Source organism: Athene noctua, chromosome 13 (genome assembly GCF_965140245.1).
Source record: "Athene noctua chromosome 13, bAthNoc1.hap1.1, whole genome shotgun sequence".
Taxonomy (NCBI): Eukaryota; Metazoa; Chordata; class Aves; order Strigiformes; family Strigidae; genus Athene; species Athene noctua.
In genome coordinates, this window is record NC_134049.1 from 4099663 (window position 1) to 4117089 (window position 17427).

General features: G+C 38.0%; 1 protein-coding gene across 1 annotated transcript in view; it reads left to right on the forward strand.

Moving 5' to 3' along the window:
• SLC12A1 (solute carrier family 12 member 1) overlaps window positions 1–13921 on the forward strand; it is a 47293-nt gene extending 33372 nt beyond the window's left edge. Inside the window, exons 19-26 of the mRNA XM_074916747.1 lie at window positions 481–563; window positions 3150–3293; window positions 5203–5334; window positions 5568–5679; window positions 7835–7921; window positions 10162–10297; window positions 12603–12670; window positions 13704–13921. Of these exons, the coding sequence (XP_074772848.1) occupies window positions 481–563; window positions 3150–3293; window positions 5203–5334; window positions 5568–5679; window positions 7835–7921; window positions 10162–10297; window positions 12603–12670; window positions 13704–13839 (898 nt within the window). The 3' untranslated portion in view covers window positions 13840–13921. The remainder of the gene's footprint in view (window positions 1–480; window positions 564–3149; window positions 3294–5202; window positions 5335–5567; window positions 5680–7834; window positions 7922–10161; window positions 10298–12602; window positions 12671–13703) is intronic.
• Window positions 13922–17427: the final 3506 nt, after the last annotated feature.

A 17427-nucleotide genomic window follows, 5' to 3' on the forward strand; every position in this document is an offset into this window, starting at 1 on the left:
GTGTGCCTAATGCTCAGCAGCTCTGTGGGTTGGGATTTAGCTAGGTAACAGTCATTTAGGAACAGACTTCTCCTAGATTCTTTCTCAAACTACACCTGTAAAGCTGAAGTGAGTTAAAGAACAGTAAAACCCACCTCAGCTTTGTTATTTCCTCAGAGAAGGCAGAAAAAAATTACCCAATGGCAACTTAGTTCATGAAAAGTGTTTTCAGAAAGACCCATTTCAGGAACAGCCTATCTGTTCCAATGCCCAATGATACCCCCTTTTTTTTTTTTTTTTAAATGAGGGAAGAAAGTTGGTAGTAACTTTACTTAATCTTGGGCAATTCCTTCTGCAATTTTACCTAGAGCAGCCTAGTACATGGTAGTAACACCTCCCTGTGAGCACTGACGCTTTTACTGATCAGCTCAAAGTAGCTTTCCTCATTGACAGGCATGATGTGAAAGGATACTTATTCTTTTTGTTTTGTTTTGTTTTCAGTGATGCTTTTGATTTTGAGCTTGGCATGATTATCGTCAGAATTAGCCAAGGATTTGATATATCTCAGGTCCTCCAGGTTCAAGGTATGTGGTGACTCAATAGTTGAATATCTATGCTGGTTACATGCTCAGCACAAGAAGAAATCTGAGCGATACTCTTGGAGTCACAGTCTGGTTTCTAGAATAGTTCCTATACCCATAACTTCTACAGTTCCTCCTTGCTTCTGCAGTTTCTGTCCTGACCAAAATCCTTGCTGAAACACTGGCAGTGACAGAAGGAGGCCAAGCCTCACACATTAAGGGGCTCTACACACCAGAGGACTCAACTCCCACAGCACTTCCAGCACAGATGCAGACTAAAGAAGTAAAATCGTGCTGTGCCCCAGCAGCCAGTCACTCTTCAGCATGTCTCCTTCCTGCTCTTGGCACATCTCTGTCCCTCTGCCCACCTGTGATCTCTGGGACTGGTGGGAATCAGAAAGATGCACTTTTGGTACCACCTCTGTGGAATGCTGGGGCCCAGAAAGTCCCTGCCCATGCAAAAACCTGGAACCCACAAGAAACCTCAATTCTCTTTTTCACCTTTTTGTTCACTCTTCCTTAGGTTAGCAGTGTGTTTCTCAGGGGGAAAGGGAAAACCTCCCACCATACCACCACCATTCAGGAAGATGTGCCATCTGGGTGGAAAAGGCTGAGAGAGACAGAGCATGCAGGCAGTCGCACCTAAACAAGGGGCTTCCAAGAGCCATACGCAATGGTGGCCTTCATTTTTCCTTTTCCTCTTTAGGACACGGAGGTCTTACTGGTTCCTCAGGTACCCTGGGGAGGGAATGACTCCACATAAAAACCCCTTCAGAACAATTCTCCAGGTTTTCAGTATGATAATTTTCCCACTTCTCGTAAATTAGTCCACTTGAGCAGATATAGACTAAACCTGAACATTACTCCTAGCGTCCCTCGTCCTCCCCAAGAGATAAATGTTTTGTGTTATAAATGAATTAGATAAAAATCTATAAAGGAACATAGGCAGGCATAAAAAAGAATGGTAACTCTTTGCTGCCGCCTGCTGTAAATCTGCCTCCAGCTTCTCCCGTTTCCCAGAGACACAGGGACTGCGCTCAGAACTGCTGGGAAGAACACCCAGAAAGGACATAAACACCTTAGCTAATTAAAACCAAAATTAACTCCCCGTTAAAGAGGACGGATTCTAGGATGAGGCAACCCTCAAAATCAAATCGCCTCGCAGAATTAAAAGGCACCAGAGACTCCTTTAAGAAACAAGGGTAGATAAATATTCACCCAGCGGAGTGGCAGCTTGATGTGCATGGAGAGCTACAGGGTAAAACTACAGTGATTTAAGAAAAAATTCCAAACTAATGGTTTTTTTCTCCCCTTTGCTGATACCTGAAAGAGATCTGTCTGTCTCCTTGCTTGATGTCAGAAACTGACTGCTCAGAAGATAGAGTCATTAGAACACCAATGAAATTACAGCAAATACCAACTTTGCATTCTTACAAACCAGCATTAAGACACAAGGAATCAGAAAGAACAGAGGGGAGAAAAAAAGGAAAACCCTCAAATATGCAGAAATGTTTTGAAGCAGATACAAAGTCTCTGTAGTGGAAAAAATGGCTCATTGTATTCCCTTATACTTGCTACAACATTCTGTTTAATAAAGAAACTGAAATTTTAGTTTTGAGTAACCATTAATTTAGTGACTACCATCATGTCTAATAATCAGAAGCACATGGCTGTCATGGATTCCAAAGTAAAAGAAATCATATTATTTTCTGCTGGCAACAGAGTGCCAACAGAGCCAATAATGACTAGCTAGTGAGGGTTTGGGGGGATTTTTTTAAACACAATATCTTAAATGAACTTACCTCACTCTTCTTTCATGTATTAGTCAAAGAGAACTTTTCGTTATGAAAAAAGCTTACTGCAGGCAATGCCTGGATCATATTAATTAGTGCCCCACCATAATATATTCCACAATAACAGGTGGTACCTTTTTTGCAGCAAAAGTCTAATATTGCTAAGGTGAAATTGTTCTTTTGTATTACTGAATTTACAGAATTGATTAGCTAAGTCTTACATCTTTGCAGCAAACGCTGAAAAAATTAAAACATGAAAAATATTTCAGCATAGAAACTGATCGCATATTCAGGACCCTTTCATATTTCTGAGAATCTCAAAGTCCAAAGGCATGTGACCTTGTTCTTAAAATAGGGACTCAAGGGCTAGACCTCAATACCTCAGCTTTGTCACTTTAGGAAAACAGCTTTCCTAATGTGTTTTCAAATTCTTGGGAAACAAAACCAACCAACCAAATCCACAAATATAACTCAATAAATAGTATCTCATGTAACTAAAAAAATACAATAATACTGAATTTAATCTGGAAGAGGAAATCAGAGTAGCACTTCAGTACACACCACTGCTGTAGCATGGACACCCTAAATGAGGGCTTCCAGAGACGAATTCAGCTCCTTCCTCCCTATTGGTTTGCAAGGAAAAGGCATTTTAAAGGAATTTTTCCTCCCAGCAGCTTGATGTTGTGTACAAAGTACCACAACAGCAATTACATCACCATCATTATTTCAGTTAAATGATTTAATTTAAAATAGGAAGTGATGTGTAACCAGTTCCCTTACTTGTCCTATTATACAGAAGAATTAGAGAAGCTGGAGCAGGAGAGATTGGCACTGGAAGCTACCATTAAAGAAAATGATTTTGAAGAAGGAAGAAGTGGCATCTGTGGATTCTTCAAAAAAGCCAGCACACTCAATATCTCAAAACATGAACCAAAAAAGGGTAAGTTCCAAAATGCCAACTTCTGCCCAACCCCTCAATGCATCACATTTTCACCAATATGCAAACTGGACATTGACTCCAAGGTAAAAACTGAGCTACACAGAAGCTTCTGGAACAGGACCTATCCTGCACATACCTGACCATGTAATACAGAACAGAGGGAGTGACCTCTGTGGGTAGGACACACTACCTCATACAACACAACTAATTTTTCTTCCCCCTCATTTGCCAGATGAGCTCCTCAGCTCAGCTCATGTTGAATTTAATTTGTCAAAAATAGCACATGGTTATTAACGTTTGAGGAATACAGAACAAGTTGGGGTTTGTTGGTTTTCTTAATAGGGCGTTTTCAGTTTTTAAAAGAGGCCTTTTTTTCTCCTCTTTAAAGAAAATGGGAACATATGCACAATATTCAGAGAACAAGCAATCTCACTGTACTCAACATACACACACAAACCTAGTGCCCAGCTGAAAAACAGGTAAAAATAGCACTACTGCTCTATACTTTAAGCATAATTTCTTAAAAATGCACAAATGAAGGTAGTAAAAGCACTGAAAGCCCATATACAGCATGCTGTCAAATAACTGATTAACATATAACTTCAGTGTATAGGGGATGAAATCAAAATTACATTTTAGATACAGTAAAATGATACAGAAATACAGAGAGAATTAAAGGTCTCATTTCACAATTGCTAGGCTGTAATGATAATGACTCACCTGAAGCCATGCTTGTACACAGACAAGTATTTTCAGTATTTTCACCTGCAGAGACTATTACATCTAGCTGTGCCTGCAACTCCCACAGGTATTGAGAAGATCTACAGACTGAAAACATAAAATGTCATTATTCTTTACTTGACAGACTTCAGTTCATTTTGCAGGCTTCAGTAGAATATATTTTTACAGCAAACACCACAAGAATGTGCACCTCTGTTTCAACTACCCTTTTCGATTTAGTTCAGAAATGCATAAAGGAAATACATATTACATACTTTGGCTCTATATATGAGATAGATGATGTTAATAAACATCCCTGCCTCTCCATTTTGTATACATTCATCCTCCCCAGAGTTGTTGCATCTTCCAGCATAGATGCTAGAACTGTAGAGGAAAGCCAATAACTGCTTTAGAACTATCCTGTCCACACTCTAGGCATACAGGAAAAACCAAGCAAAGCATTTTCAGAACATAGCAGATCAGAGTAAAAGCTCTAAAGAAGCTTGTCTGCTCCATTTAAAATACTGCTCTGACACTGTCTCTTTGAAATCATTGAAAGAGAAGCAGTAATAAAGCCACAGGCTTCAAAAGTTGGAATGAGAGAAGATACTGTTAGTACATAGGCAAGACTGTACCTTTTAAAGCCAGCCAAGCAAACAGCAAGAATGAAAGTTTATTTTGAATTAACAATGACCCTCTCAAGGATAGGGAAGTTGCTCTATATGCTTATGTTTTCTGCCTTCCAGTCTTACCTTCACCTGTGCTCTTGCTGCACCCCGTTAGCTCTCTTTTCAGGGAGCTCTTTATTCTACAACAGGCAGCCGAGCTTGTAAATGATGCAAAATGGTGCCATTTACTTCTAAAAAATCTATCAGACATTTCCCAATTGCTTTTTAAGGCCCCAGTGAATTTTAGGTTAACTAGAAAGATCCAGAGAACAAATAGTCAGATAACCCTTTTCAAGATGTTATAATCCAGGGATGAAGTATTACATAAGCTTTGGTTTCTGTGTGTATTGGTATATTAAAAGTCCACAGCATCTGCGCTGTAATTTTTTTCAGATTTAAAGTATAGAAGTTATGTCAGAAACAGTTCATTTTCCTGAAGTTTTCTCTCTACTTGGCTCCCTAAAGCTACTAGTTGCCTCACTTGTCAGAAATCCTTTCACATTTTTTCGTTCTCATTACAGGAAGCACCATTAACACAATGCAGTCAATGCATGTGGGTGAATTCAATCAGAAGCTGCTAGAAGCCAGCACTCAATTTAAAAAGAAGCAAGGCAAAGGAACAATTGACATTTGGTGGCTGTTCGATGATGGCGGTAAGGAATTTGAGTGAGAACCGCAGGGAGAGAGATTTCTGTGTTACCAAATATAAAGACAGACTTGGGAACTTGCACAAAACTGTTTTCTTTTAAACTAACGTAGTCCATTTTCTGTCTGGCTTAAATGTTTTAAAGATTAATTTACGTCCAACACTGCTGAAGTGAAGGATGGAGTTTTTACCACACAATGTACTAATTTGATCTTCCTGCAATTTTATATGTTCTTCCAGGTCTAACAATCCTAATTCCTTACATTCTAACTATCAGGAAGAAGTGGAAAAATTGCAAATTAAGGATATTCACTGGAGGAAAAGTCAACAGGATTGAAGAAGAAAAACTAGTGTAAATATAACTATATTGGTCTCACTGTTTAAAGAGTTTGAACTGATGCTGAATATAATGCATATATAGAAGGAAGCTGAGAATTTCTCAGCAGAACTGGTTTGTTGTACAGTGGGCAGTATGAAAAAAACGGATGTATTTGATAGAAAGGTGTTGAGCTTATGGCATAGCCCTCAAGGCTCAGTGTAAATGGTGATTACCAAGGGAAACTCACATCCAGCAATTTTCCCCATTAATAGCTCATATTCCCTTCTCTAAGAGCAGCGGTCTGCACTCTGTAATGAGAATATAATTAGTTTTATGGGATTTACATTAGATTGTCCAGTTAACAGTAAGTGAAATTGCACATGAAGCTTCTCATATGCAAATACCATAGACAGATAGCTCACATAAATGTGATTAACCGTGGTAAAATGTAAAGAAGTTAAAGAGCAAGTTAATAAACTTTAAGACTGTGGTTCCGTCAGTTTTAAGGATTACCCTAAAGACAACATACTTCTGTAGAAGAGATTCAGAAATGTTTGTACAAACTACTCTTATCATTGGGTAAAGCCTTACAGCTGCTCAAGAACCTGCAGGGAAGTGTTCTCTGCTCTCTGTCCAGAGTATGCCCAGGCTTGGCTGTTCAGGACTGCAGTCAGCTCCTGCATCTAAGCACTCACGTCACCAAATTTCCGTTGAGAGGAAGGAGGAGGTTTTGACATCAAATGGCATTTGTCAAAACAGGACAGATCCTCACAGAGGCAGTTCTGGCACCTGTATACACTGCTTGTCCTACAAAAGCCAGAGTGAACAGCATACTCAGTACAGTTGACAATGACCTAGCTTGTCTCCAATATGGGTATGTATTTCTACCTAAACACTAGCTTTCCTCAACAGCATATTCTACCCACTACACACAGAAGCCTTTAAAGATGCAAATCCAGAGGCCTGGTGGCTATTCCATTCCCTAGGTAGATCTAATGCAACAACATCCAAGGACTATTTCATTCACTTTATTTCCAACTCAGAAATTAAATTTATATTTAAATTAAATTTATCTGGACATGTAATTCCCCAAATACTAAAACCTTTCCACAGAAGTTGAGAGTTTGCTCTTCTGGTGTTCAAAACAAGGATTGCCCCAAGGGACATGAAGATTTATATAAGCAGTATGTTGTTCTTATATAAAAAAAAGAACAGGTAAATTCTCAGGTCATAAGCAAAGCAAATATGTATTTCTATCACGGTTTGCTCCTAGGAACTTTCTGACCTTTTCAAATTCCAAAGCTTACATACAAAAAAAAAAAAAAAAAAAAAGGGGGGGGGGGGAGGGAAGATACTAGTTCCCAACCACGCTTCAACTGAAGGCAAAACTGACCTAACTAACCTCTTTAACCTCAGCACAAACACACAAAGCTATAAACTATTCCTCCTGCTAATTGGGGGAGAAAAGCAAAGTATTTTCTCTATGAAAATAGCTAAAGACAACATGTGAGTAGAGCAATATAAATGCATAAATGAAAAAGATTAAGTATTGCACATCAACATTCTGGATCAAATTTTCACCTAAAGACAACATGTGAGTAGAGCAATATAAATGCATAAATGAAAAAGATTAAGTATTGCACATTAACATTCTGGATCAAATTTTCACCTAAAGACAACATGTGAGTAGAGCAATATAAATGCATAAATGAAAAAGATTAAGTATTGCACATTAACATTCTGGATCAAATTTTCACCAACACGTACACTACCAGTATTGTACATACTCCATGCATAGAGTTCTGGTGATAATAGAACAAAAGTCTGCTCTAAGTATTGGAGAATTCTGTCCTACTGTATTTTGAATACATTCCCTTTATAATTCAAGTCTTTGCAAATACCTGAAGCACCATTTTTCCCAAAAATGTAAACACCCTTCCCTCTGTCTGCTATTAATTTCCATTTTTTGTGATTTTCATCGATCATCAGTTAAATGAATTATACTACAGCAATCACATCAATCCAGTTCTGTAATTGGAAACTGAAACACTAAAGCATTTAAAGTAATTTGTCATATAGTTAAAGATAATGAGACAACTGCATTTGATATCTTAACTCATTTATAAGTGGTCTTTGATGCAATGCACTCAGAAATATAGTGATAAAATGTTCTCTCTTTTGTTTTCAGGATGGCTTCACTTCTAAGCAAATTCAGAATAAAATTCGCTGATATTAATATCATTTGTGATATCAATATAAAGCCCAACAAAGAGAGGTAAGAAACATTACCAAAATCCATTATTTAGCAGCTGGCCTTTATCAGGAGCCTGTTTCTTTTATGTTGAGGATTAAAAAACCCCCAAAACACACCACAAAGAATAACATTGTCACTTTAGTGCAATCATATTCTAAGCACCTAAGGCAGGAAAAGAACCTTTTAACTATCACAGTTCAAAGGATCAAAAGCATAGGCAGTCTTTTTCTCTATGCTGTAATGATAAGACTTAATTTTAGTAAAGACTAATTACATACCATAGTTTTGAGCCACTAAATTTAACAGACATTTTATGATGGCTTTTCATATCTGTTTAGATTGCAATAGAATTCCCTTCATCATATTATTCAGTCAGTCACAGTTCTCTTATAAACTTACCACTTCTGCCAGCTCAGCCTTCTGGGTTTTACCATGAATTCATAAACTTAATATTCTTCTGGCCAAACATAAGCACACTTCTCATTTCCCATGAGGAAAATATTATAATAGTCCCCTACCACTCAAATATAATGAAGGTTCAGTGTTTTTAAAAACTAACTTACCCACAGATTTAATGCTCCTAGGCAGAGGTTAGGAAGTTGGTAAAACAGTTGCTCAGGAAGCTCCACCTCCAGCTGTATTAGCTAAAAAAAAAAAAATAAAAAAATCTTCAAGCCCTTGCTTTCTAAAACATATTTCTGTAGAAAACACCTATTTCTTCTGCTTCATGTAGACAAAAGTATATAGCAGGTTGCTCAGGGAAAAAGTGAATCCTAACTCAATTGACAATATTGTTCTTGGCCTTAAAGATCCTCTGAAAATGTTCAGACCTTGCTATGCTCTCTTCCATCCCGTCTCTTACTCCCCTCTTGATAGGTCCACACCTGTTTCATAGTCAAAGGGCTCGTCCACCCAAAGCCTTTCCTCTGAGTTCAAGTGCAATCTCAGTTTAGTCTCTTAATCATTCTGTGTTCCATTTCTCTACACACACATAACTTTGTAAAAACAATATTACATCCACCAGTGTTTCCACAGTGCATTAGAGATTTTCAGCAATTAAAGAACATAAAGATTTTATTACTAGATTCCTAAAGTCACATATTAGTGCCCTCTTGATCTCTCGGTTAATGTTTTTTAATTATACAAAGAACAGTGCAGAACACTCCTCTTTTTTTCTGGTACTATGCAGTGATTTTACATTAATAAAAGCTATCAAAAAGCATTTGTATCTGTCATTAACATAAAACCCAAAGACATTTGCTGCATCAGCACTATCTGAACAGAACAAGTGAATATTGTGCCAGACACTTGCCAGACCACTGTATCTCTCTCCCAGCTAGGCATCCCATTTATTTCCCTAATAATTAGATTATCACTATTTTACATACTGAAACAGACACTAAGGATGTTGACAAACTCTCTGGCAACTTAACAACAGCAACATTAAATGCTGCATGTCACAGCCTTTAACCCACCTCTTGACTTTTGCCATATAGCCAAGTCCAACCTGTGCCCAGCTTCCTGCTTCGCTTCACAGCGAGGCCTGTCAGCATAAAGTGCTCATACAAATTCACTTACATTAATATAGAAGAAACTCCCTGATGTCTCTGTGGGATGATAGAAACTTTCAACAAAGGGGCAAGCAGGGAAGTACAGAAGAACAATAAGCTTCTCCAGATGACGACAGTCAAAAGCTTCCAGAAACAAAGTGAAATTTAGAGAGGAAAACTGTGGAAAAGTTGGGAAACTAACACAAATCTGAGCCCCCCTATAGCAAAACAAAATACTGCATTTCTTTAAGTCTCTTGCCACAGGAGATGTGTATCTGTTTCTCTATTTCATTAAAACTCTAAGAGTGAAACTGTATCAGTCAGGTGATTGCTCCAGCTAATGCAATAACAATAATAAAAGCTCAGTATTTATGAGGAAAGCCATATTCATTGTTAACATTAGTAACCAATCTACTGCAGTTTGGAGTTACAGTAGAAATCATTTCATTATTTTTGCTACAACCAGGAAAATACAGAAAATTCTCTGCAACTATAATAGGCCAAATGCAGTGTTTAATTATCCTCAAATAACCCCAACATATTGAAGCGGCAGGGATATAACTTGGGGCACAATGTAGCAAAGAATAGTTAAAGATTTTGCATGTTTTTCAGCTACTATTATAGTCAGTGGGGCCTGCCATACACAGCGTCTGAAATAAGTTAGTGAGTTCATACCCTGCAGCAAGGCCTCCTTTGTAATTCCTGTTTCAGCTGGAAATTCTTTGAAGAGATGATTGAACCATATCGCCTCCATGAAAGCTGCAAAGATATAACAACTGCTGAGAAATTAAAGCGAGAGACTCCATGGAAAATTACAGATGCAGAGCTGGAAGCATTCAAGGAGAAGGTAAAGCCTTGCCTACCTCTTTACATCTGTGCCTTTTCTTACACTCCAGATGTTTGAAGTGATTAGTAAGAAAATGTGAAATACCAGATACGGAATTAGAAACATGATATGTACAAACCTGTATTTGATATTTACAAATTGGATTTATATTGTAAACACTGCAGAGGTGTGCATTATTCAGCACTCCGTAAGACCTTGGCATGTTTACACAGTATTTTCCAGGCTGATGAGAAGCTCTGCCCGTATCAGAGCCCGTCAGATGAAAACCACCTCTGAACCAGAAGCCACACAGTACTGCACTGAGCCCGAGCTAACAAGATCTGCTGAGAGGTTTATTAAATGGCTCTGATGTTTTACAGCTTGAACCTCCTAGAGTGCAGTTCCAGACATTCACCACTTTGGGAAATTTAGAACTGAATTCAGACCCTACAGCTGGCTCTAGGAATTTTTCCAAAGGCAAGATTCAACACTGATTCTTACCTCAATGGCAGAGTGAAGACTAAACCTGCCTACAACCAGGAGTTCTCACACAGTACAGAGACCCTCTAAGGCTGATGTTGGCTGATCCACTGGGTGAATTAGAGCCTGGGCTGCATTTTAATTTTGTCAGAACATACCTTTTTTAGTGATGAACTGCCAGGCTTCATCACGCCAGTGCTGAAAGGATACTGCAAACTCTTCCACCCTTAAGAGACAAGTTCTCCTCTAACTCACAGAGAATTAATCTACCAATTTTATTTATGGTTCCTGTTGGATTAACCTGAGTGCACTGAGAGTTTAGTTATCTCCACTTTATGGTGCTGCTAACTTCCTCAGCAGAGCAAGGATTGTGAGTCTGAGCCCAGAGGCGCTAAAGGTCACAGCCTGACATATTAACATAAGCTGAAATCAATGGTGATTTAAGATAACACACTATACTACTGACTCCAGTGGCTGGGAAGCAGACCGACTGCTCATTGTATTACCCTTTTCACAGATTAACCAGCATAAAGTTATGGTAGTCAGCTGTGGGCAGAAAACTTTTGAAGTACTCTCGGCATAAATCATCAACACTTGGGAGTCGGAGTCCTTAGAACATCTCAGTATAAAAGACAACAGGAATATAACCCCAGACATACACACTTGTGTGCAGATCCAGTGAGGATACAACAGGAAAAAAAATACGTGATTAAGCTTGGTCTTGTCTAGGTCACCAACTAAGGAACCAGGAAAAAAACCCCACAGGTTGAAAGCAGTCAGCAATATGAAAATGCCAAATCTCTCTATAAAATAAGTTCAGCAACAAAAAGTTTAGCTTACACACCTGGAAAGACATGCCCCTTATCTTCAGAAGTAAGGCAGTCCTGGGAATTTTACGGAGGACATTAGAACACATTTAAAATTCAAGAGAGAGAAACCTGGCAGCACAGATAAAGGGTGATGTTATAGAATGACTCTCATGAGATAACAACTAGCTAAATTGTAAGGATTCTTACCTATATAACATGTCTAAAAGAACAGCAAAATTTCTGTAAAGCAGGAAAATTTAAGGTCTGAATGGAAAAAACCCCAGCTTTTTCTCTTCTCCAGGGAAAGAGAGAATAATATATAAGACCAGTTAAGATACATCTATCTCCCATGATGCAATTTCCCTGTACACAAACCTGCCCTGGTCTCTTGTTCCCTATGACTTGTGTTAAATTATAAAAATTTTGAGGACCTGAGCCTGACCATAGAGTAATCTTGGTTGAATCTCAAAGTAACAATCATGTATGCCATTTGTAAAAATCCATATAAATACACAATATATAAAGCAGCCAAGTCTTACTCCAGACTCCTGGTCTTCTGTAGGAGGCGAATTTCTGGCAAGCTGCTCATTTACACACGGACATTGGGCCCTACCAGCGTGGCAGCTGGACACTTACAAAACAGATGAATGAATACATTAACCACCATCAAACAGTAGCACAAAAGAGGTTCTGTACAGTTCCTATACTCCATAGCCAAAGAAATACTTAAAAACTATGTCTGAGACAGCTCTGGTACTGTGTCGGTACAAAAATAATCCCCATCTCCAGGAAATCTTACACAGTGGTGAACAACTCTGGCCCCACATAACTATACTAAGCAAGAAGCATCAGCTTAGCCTCATACTTTGCCACCTCTATCACTCCGGCCCACAGAGCAGACCTGGCTTTCAATGTTGCCAAAGCAACAGCAAAAAATCTTGTGGGCAATGTGCAGTGCAGAAGTCCGTAAGGCACCAGAACTGAGGATCACTGACCTAACTGATTTTTTTTCTTTTCCCCCGTTTTGTTTTAATCAGAGTTACCGCCAAGTCCGTCTGAATGAACTCCTACAAGAACATTCAAGGGCAGCTAACCTCATTGTCCTGTGAGTTGCAAGATTTTGGTTCTAACTTGGAGAATAAAGTGTAAAGGGATTCTGGACTAGAGCAACAGAAACACTTGGGTTAATTTATTGAGGGCAAAAATAATCTTTTAAGTACTTTTTGAAGAACTTGCATCTGGACTGATGGTTCTCTGGGACAACACTGAATATTAATCTTTCCTAGTAGTTCTTCATAGCTTAAAACAAAGCTCTACTCATGAAAAAGTGTCAAAAATGTAATCTTCACATCCAAATCTACATGTTGAGTGTTACACCTGCTTACTCACCTGTAGAAAATATACATTTTCCTTTCTCTTCCCTGAATTAACAACTCAAAGTTAGGGAAAGGATTCTGCAGGTTTGCACACAGTAAATGGACTTAGTCAAGATCTATTTGGAACTATGTAAAACTGAGTAAGGATGATGCAACTGTATAAAGAGGCCACCAATAAAATTTTTTTTTTTTAAAAAAGCATCATTTTCAGAACCAATTTTTAGTCAGAGCCACATTTTTTATACATAGCTTCAATAAATTATTTAGTATTTGTGATGCACAGATAAACCGCTTTAGCTCTATTAATTGAGTGTCCAAAAAAGGGTTGATCAGGTAATGTTTACCATAAATTGACCCATACTTTAAAACTCCCATCTCACAGTAATTACAGATCAGAAAATAAGCTGATGGACTGCAAAACTGTGCATGTACTGTATTTTTATCCTTTTTAAAAATTGTATTATGCGTGGGTATTTTGACCCTGAAAATGCTTTACCAGTTCAAGGTTACAACCACAAGCAGTCCATGTCCAGTACAATTAGCCATGTTAATGGCACTAACGAGGTGAGCAAGAGTTTGCAAGACTAAGGCCTAATGGTAGCTTTGTGCTTTAGAAGATTAAAACAATCAGGTAGTCTAATTATGAACAGAGTTGTATATGAACAGTTGATTTTTTTCTACTTAATATTTAGTGAGATGCATGTTATCAAGGCTACTCCCATCTTCATAATCTTCATTTTATTTTTCTCTCTGTCTAAACAGGAGCCTTCCAGTGGCAAGAAAAGGAGTAGTATCTGACTACCTGTATATGGCTTGGCTAGAAATTCTCTCCAAGAACCTTCCTCCAGTCTTAATGGTCAGGGGAAACCACAAAAACGTACTGACTTTCTATTCTTAGGAAAACAACAGTGCCTAGAATATCCCTTGCTTGATTTCAACACCTACATTTTTAATGGCAGTGATTTATTAAAGACACATTTATCTAATACAGATCTAAAACATAACTAATCGACAGAAAATTTTTCAAAAATCCAAAGCAACACAGTGAAGAATTAGACAAAAAAAAAAAAAAAAAAAGTAAATGGTCCCTGCTGGCGTTACACTCCAGTACAGGCAAAAGAAGGAAAATCTACCTATATATATGTGTGTGTATATATGTATGTCTCATGTGGGGTATATATATATATCACATGAAACAGCAAATATTTTGAACACACAAGGGAAAAAAATCCACTAATTTTGTAAGGTATTGAAAATGCTTTTTATACTTAGTCTAGAAAGCAGAAATTAACCACTACAATACAAAAAGCATCAAATCTATAAATAAATACTTCTTTCAAATTGCACTGTCATAGATGATTAATAGACAGGATTACAGTGAAATGCACCAACGTGGGGGAGAGAAGAAAACCTGTATGGAATCCATCAGTTCAAAGTCATAAACTGATATAATGCAAGTAGAGTACCTGTGATGCTGTTTAATTATAATATTGCCAAATTAAGACCTATGCATGCAGAAGATGCTTTTACCTAAATTGTTCTGCTAATTTATATTAATTCAAATGCTTCTAATTAACTGACAAACAAAAAAGTTATATATTTAAAAATATAGACTCTATATGACAAGACTTGATAATGAATTTTCAAGCTCTGACATGGAATTGAATGTATGATTGCAATAATTAAATGTGGTAAGTAAATTTCACAAAGAAATTAGTGAAATACTAAATATTCTGGCAAATTTTGCTATGAATGTTAGGGTTAATACAATCTGACATTATACTTTGGGATAACACGTACAATGATTTATGTGATCAGAAAAAACAAAACCTCCATTAGCTGAGTTGAATGCCTTATTTTTTGATTTATATAAAATATTTCTCTTATTTTTAGACTTTCTAAATAATATTCATTATACACTAACTTAAAATAAAGGAAATCCATTAAGCTGTGTAATTTTTCTATTTACTATTCTGCAACATTATAGCACTTTATAATTTCAGCTGACAATAAAAGCAGCTTCTCTTTTTAATGAGGAAAGCTATATCCTATGTATAAACATTATTTAAATTAAAGACCATTAAGGAACGCAGCTAATTTAATTATTGTAGTTCTGCAACTTTACAGAGATCAACTGAATTCTAAGCCCCAGGAAAGCCAGGGGACCCTGAATTTCACTAAATGTTTACTTTAAAGCAGGCCTCAGCTTCCATCTTTGCTTGAATTATTAGAATTTAACTTACAGAAGGTCTAGTACTCCATCACAAAAAATGATGAATATTTGATATTCACATTTTTCCAAGTTCAACAGCAGCAATTCAGCAGAAACTGGTAATGTAGCCCCATAATCCATGTTTTATTTTCTCCATCTATTAATGGCAGGATATGAAATACTGCTATTTTCTCATAACGTTCTTCCTTCGCTGCTTCTTACACATTTACAACCAGGCTGAAGGATCATTTTGCAGTTTAACTGCATGACACAGATATATGAGTTTCCTAGATATACTAGGCTTCCCGCACAGCTGTGAGCAAACCAAACCTCACATTCTGCACCTGCAAAACAGGGAGATCATTCTCATCCTTCACAACCATGTCAGCAACGATACCAGAGCTTGTTACGTGCCACCAGGTCTTTCCACCTTTGTAGAACTGTAATGGCCACCGTCTTTTCCACCTCACTTCAGACACCAAACGGGTATAATCTGCATGTATAGTAGTACCCGGACAGTCAATGCAGAGAAAAAGAGCTTTTAGGAAGGCTCCACTTAAGCCTTCAGTGTTTCTTACCACAATCTATGGAAGGACCTGGGGGAATGACACACCTGCATTGGGCCCTTCATTTATCTACTTGAGTGAGGACTGATTCCTAAATATTCCCAAATACTGTAATTCTCAGTCTACAGGGAACATTGACCCAAACTGATCTGGGGGACCTAAGCAGATCCAAAAAGAGAAGGAGCACAATATGAACCAGCTAATTGCACTTTCAATTCTTTTTGCAAACAAACACAGCTCTGTGGGCACTGCAACAATAAATCCCAAGAGGTACATTTCTAAATGAACAGCCATCAAAAACTAAGGATTAACATACACATTTATCTAAAATGCCTTGCTTAGGCTACAGTGATTAATTAGAAGATGCATCCACACAACAAAGCTATGGGATTTATAACGAGCAGCACAAACTCTAGACGCAACAGTGCTTAACTACCTGGAAGTGTTATTTCCACAAATTCACAAGTAATTTCAACACAGCAGTTTCCTAGGAGCTTCTATTTCTTGCTCCTCACCATGATTTCTGAAATGTGTCCCTGACCGATTTGGAGAGCATACTAATTGTGGACTATCTTAAATTGCAACTTCGATTGGAAGATTTTGTTAGTCCACCTACCTCCTTTCTCGCTCTGTAACAGATACTTCCTCTTTTACATAAATTATGCATAAAACAACTGCTGAATTTTAATCACCATGTTAGCAACTGAATTCTAATTACAAGTTTAACATCTCTAGAAAAACTACGGCTCTAAAACTGTCTAGCACATTTCAAGCTTTTATCACACTACCAACTCTGCAGGTTTCTACAATCTAGGGTCGATTTGTTCAGCAACAACTAAGGCAAGCATAGATAAGGTGACCAGGGACATTAACCTGTGAAAAGATCAACTCTGTGAAGCAAGAACAAAGAATGTTTTGAGTATTCTTCAAAAGTCTAGGCATCCTGCAAAGCTAAGCTTGTGCCTCAGGGCCTGTTAAAATGGTTCACTACTGCTCCTCTCATTAGTGAATATTACCTTTCCCTCCTAATGTTAGTGGAGCTTCAACAGGTATCACAGAATGCATTTTATCACAGTTCAGAGAATACATTTTCCTTAAATCTTTTTACAACAGCTAGCAAGTTGTCCATCCTGATCACATAGCCCTAGGGCATAGTGTTTCGGAATGGTAATTGGTGTCCCTACCTAGTGCTCCAGAACAGCATTCTTCCAAAGTTGTGCCTTTCACTGTATTTTCAGTTCCCAACAGAGATTAGTTTTAGGCGGTTTTGTTTTTTTATTAATTTTATTTCTGAATCAGAAACCAAACAGTGCAAGTAGAAAAGCTGCCTAACCAAATAGGCACCACATTCTGAAGATAAAGAGCTGCAAATGCTCAAGCCCCACAGTCCTAAACTCATGCTGCTATCCTACTTCACACCCAAACGAGTTCATAGAATCATGGAATGGTTTGGGTTGAAAGGGACCTTAAAGATCATCCAGTTCCACTCCCCTGCCATGGGCAGGGATACCTTCCACTAGCCCAGGTTGCCCAAAGCCCCGTCCAACCTGGCCTTGAACCCTGCCAGGGAGGGGGCAGCCACAACTGCTCTGGGCAACCTGGGCCAGGGCCTCATCACCCTCATAATAAAGAATTTTTTTCTAATATCTGAACGAAATCCACCCCCTTTCAGTTTAAAAACATTACTCATTGTCCTATCCCTACACCC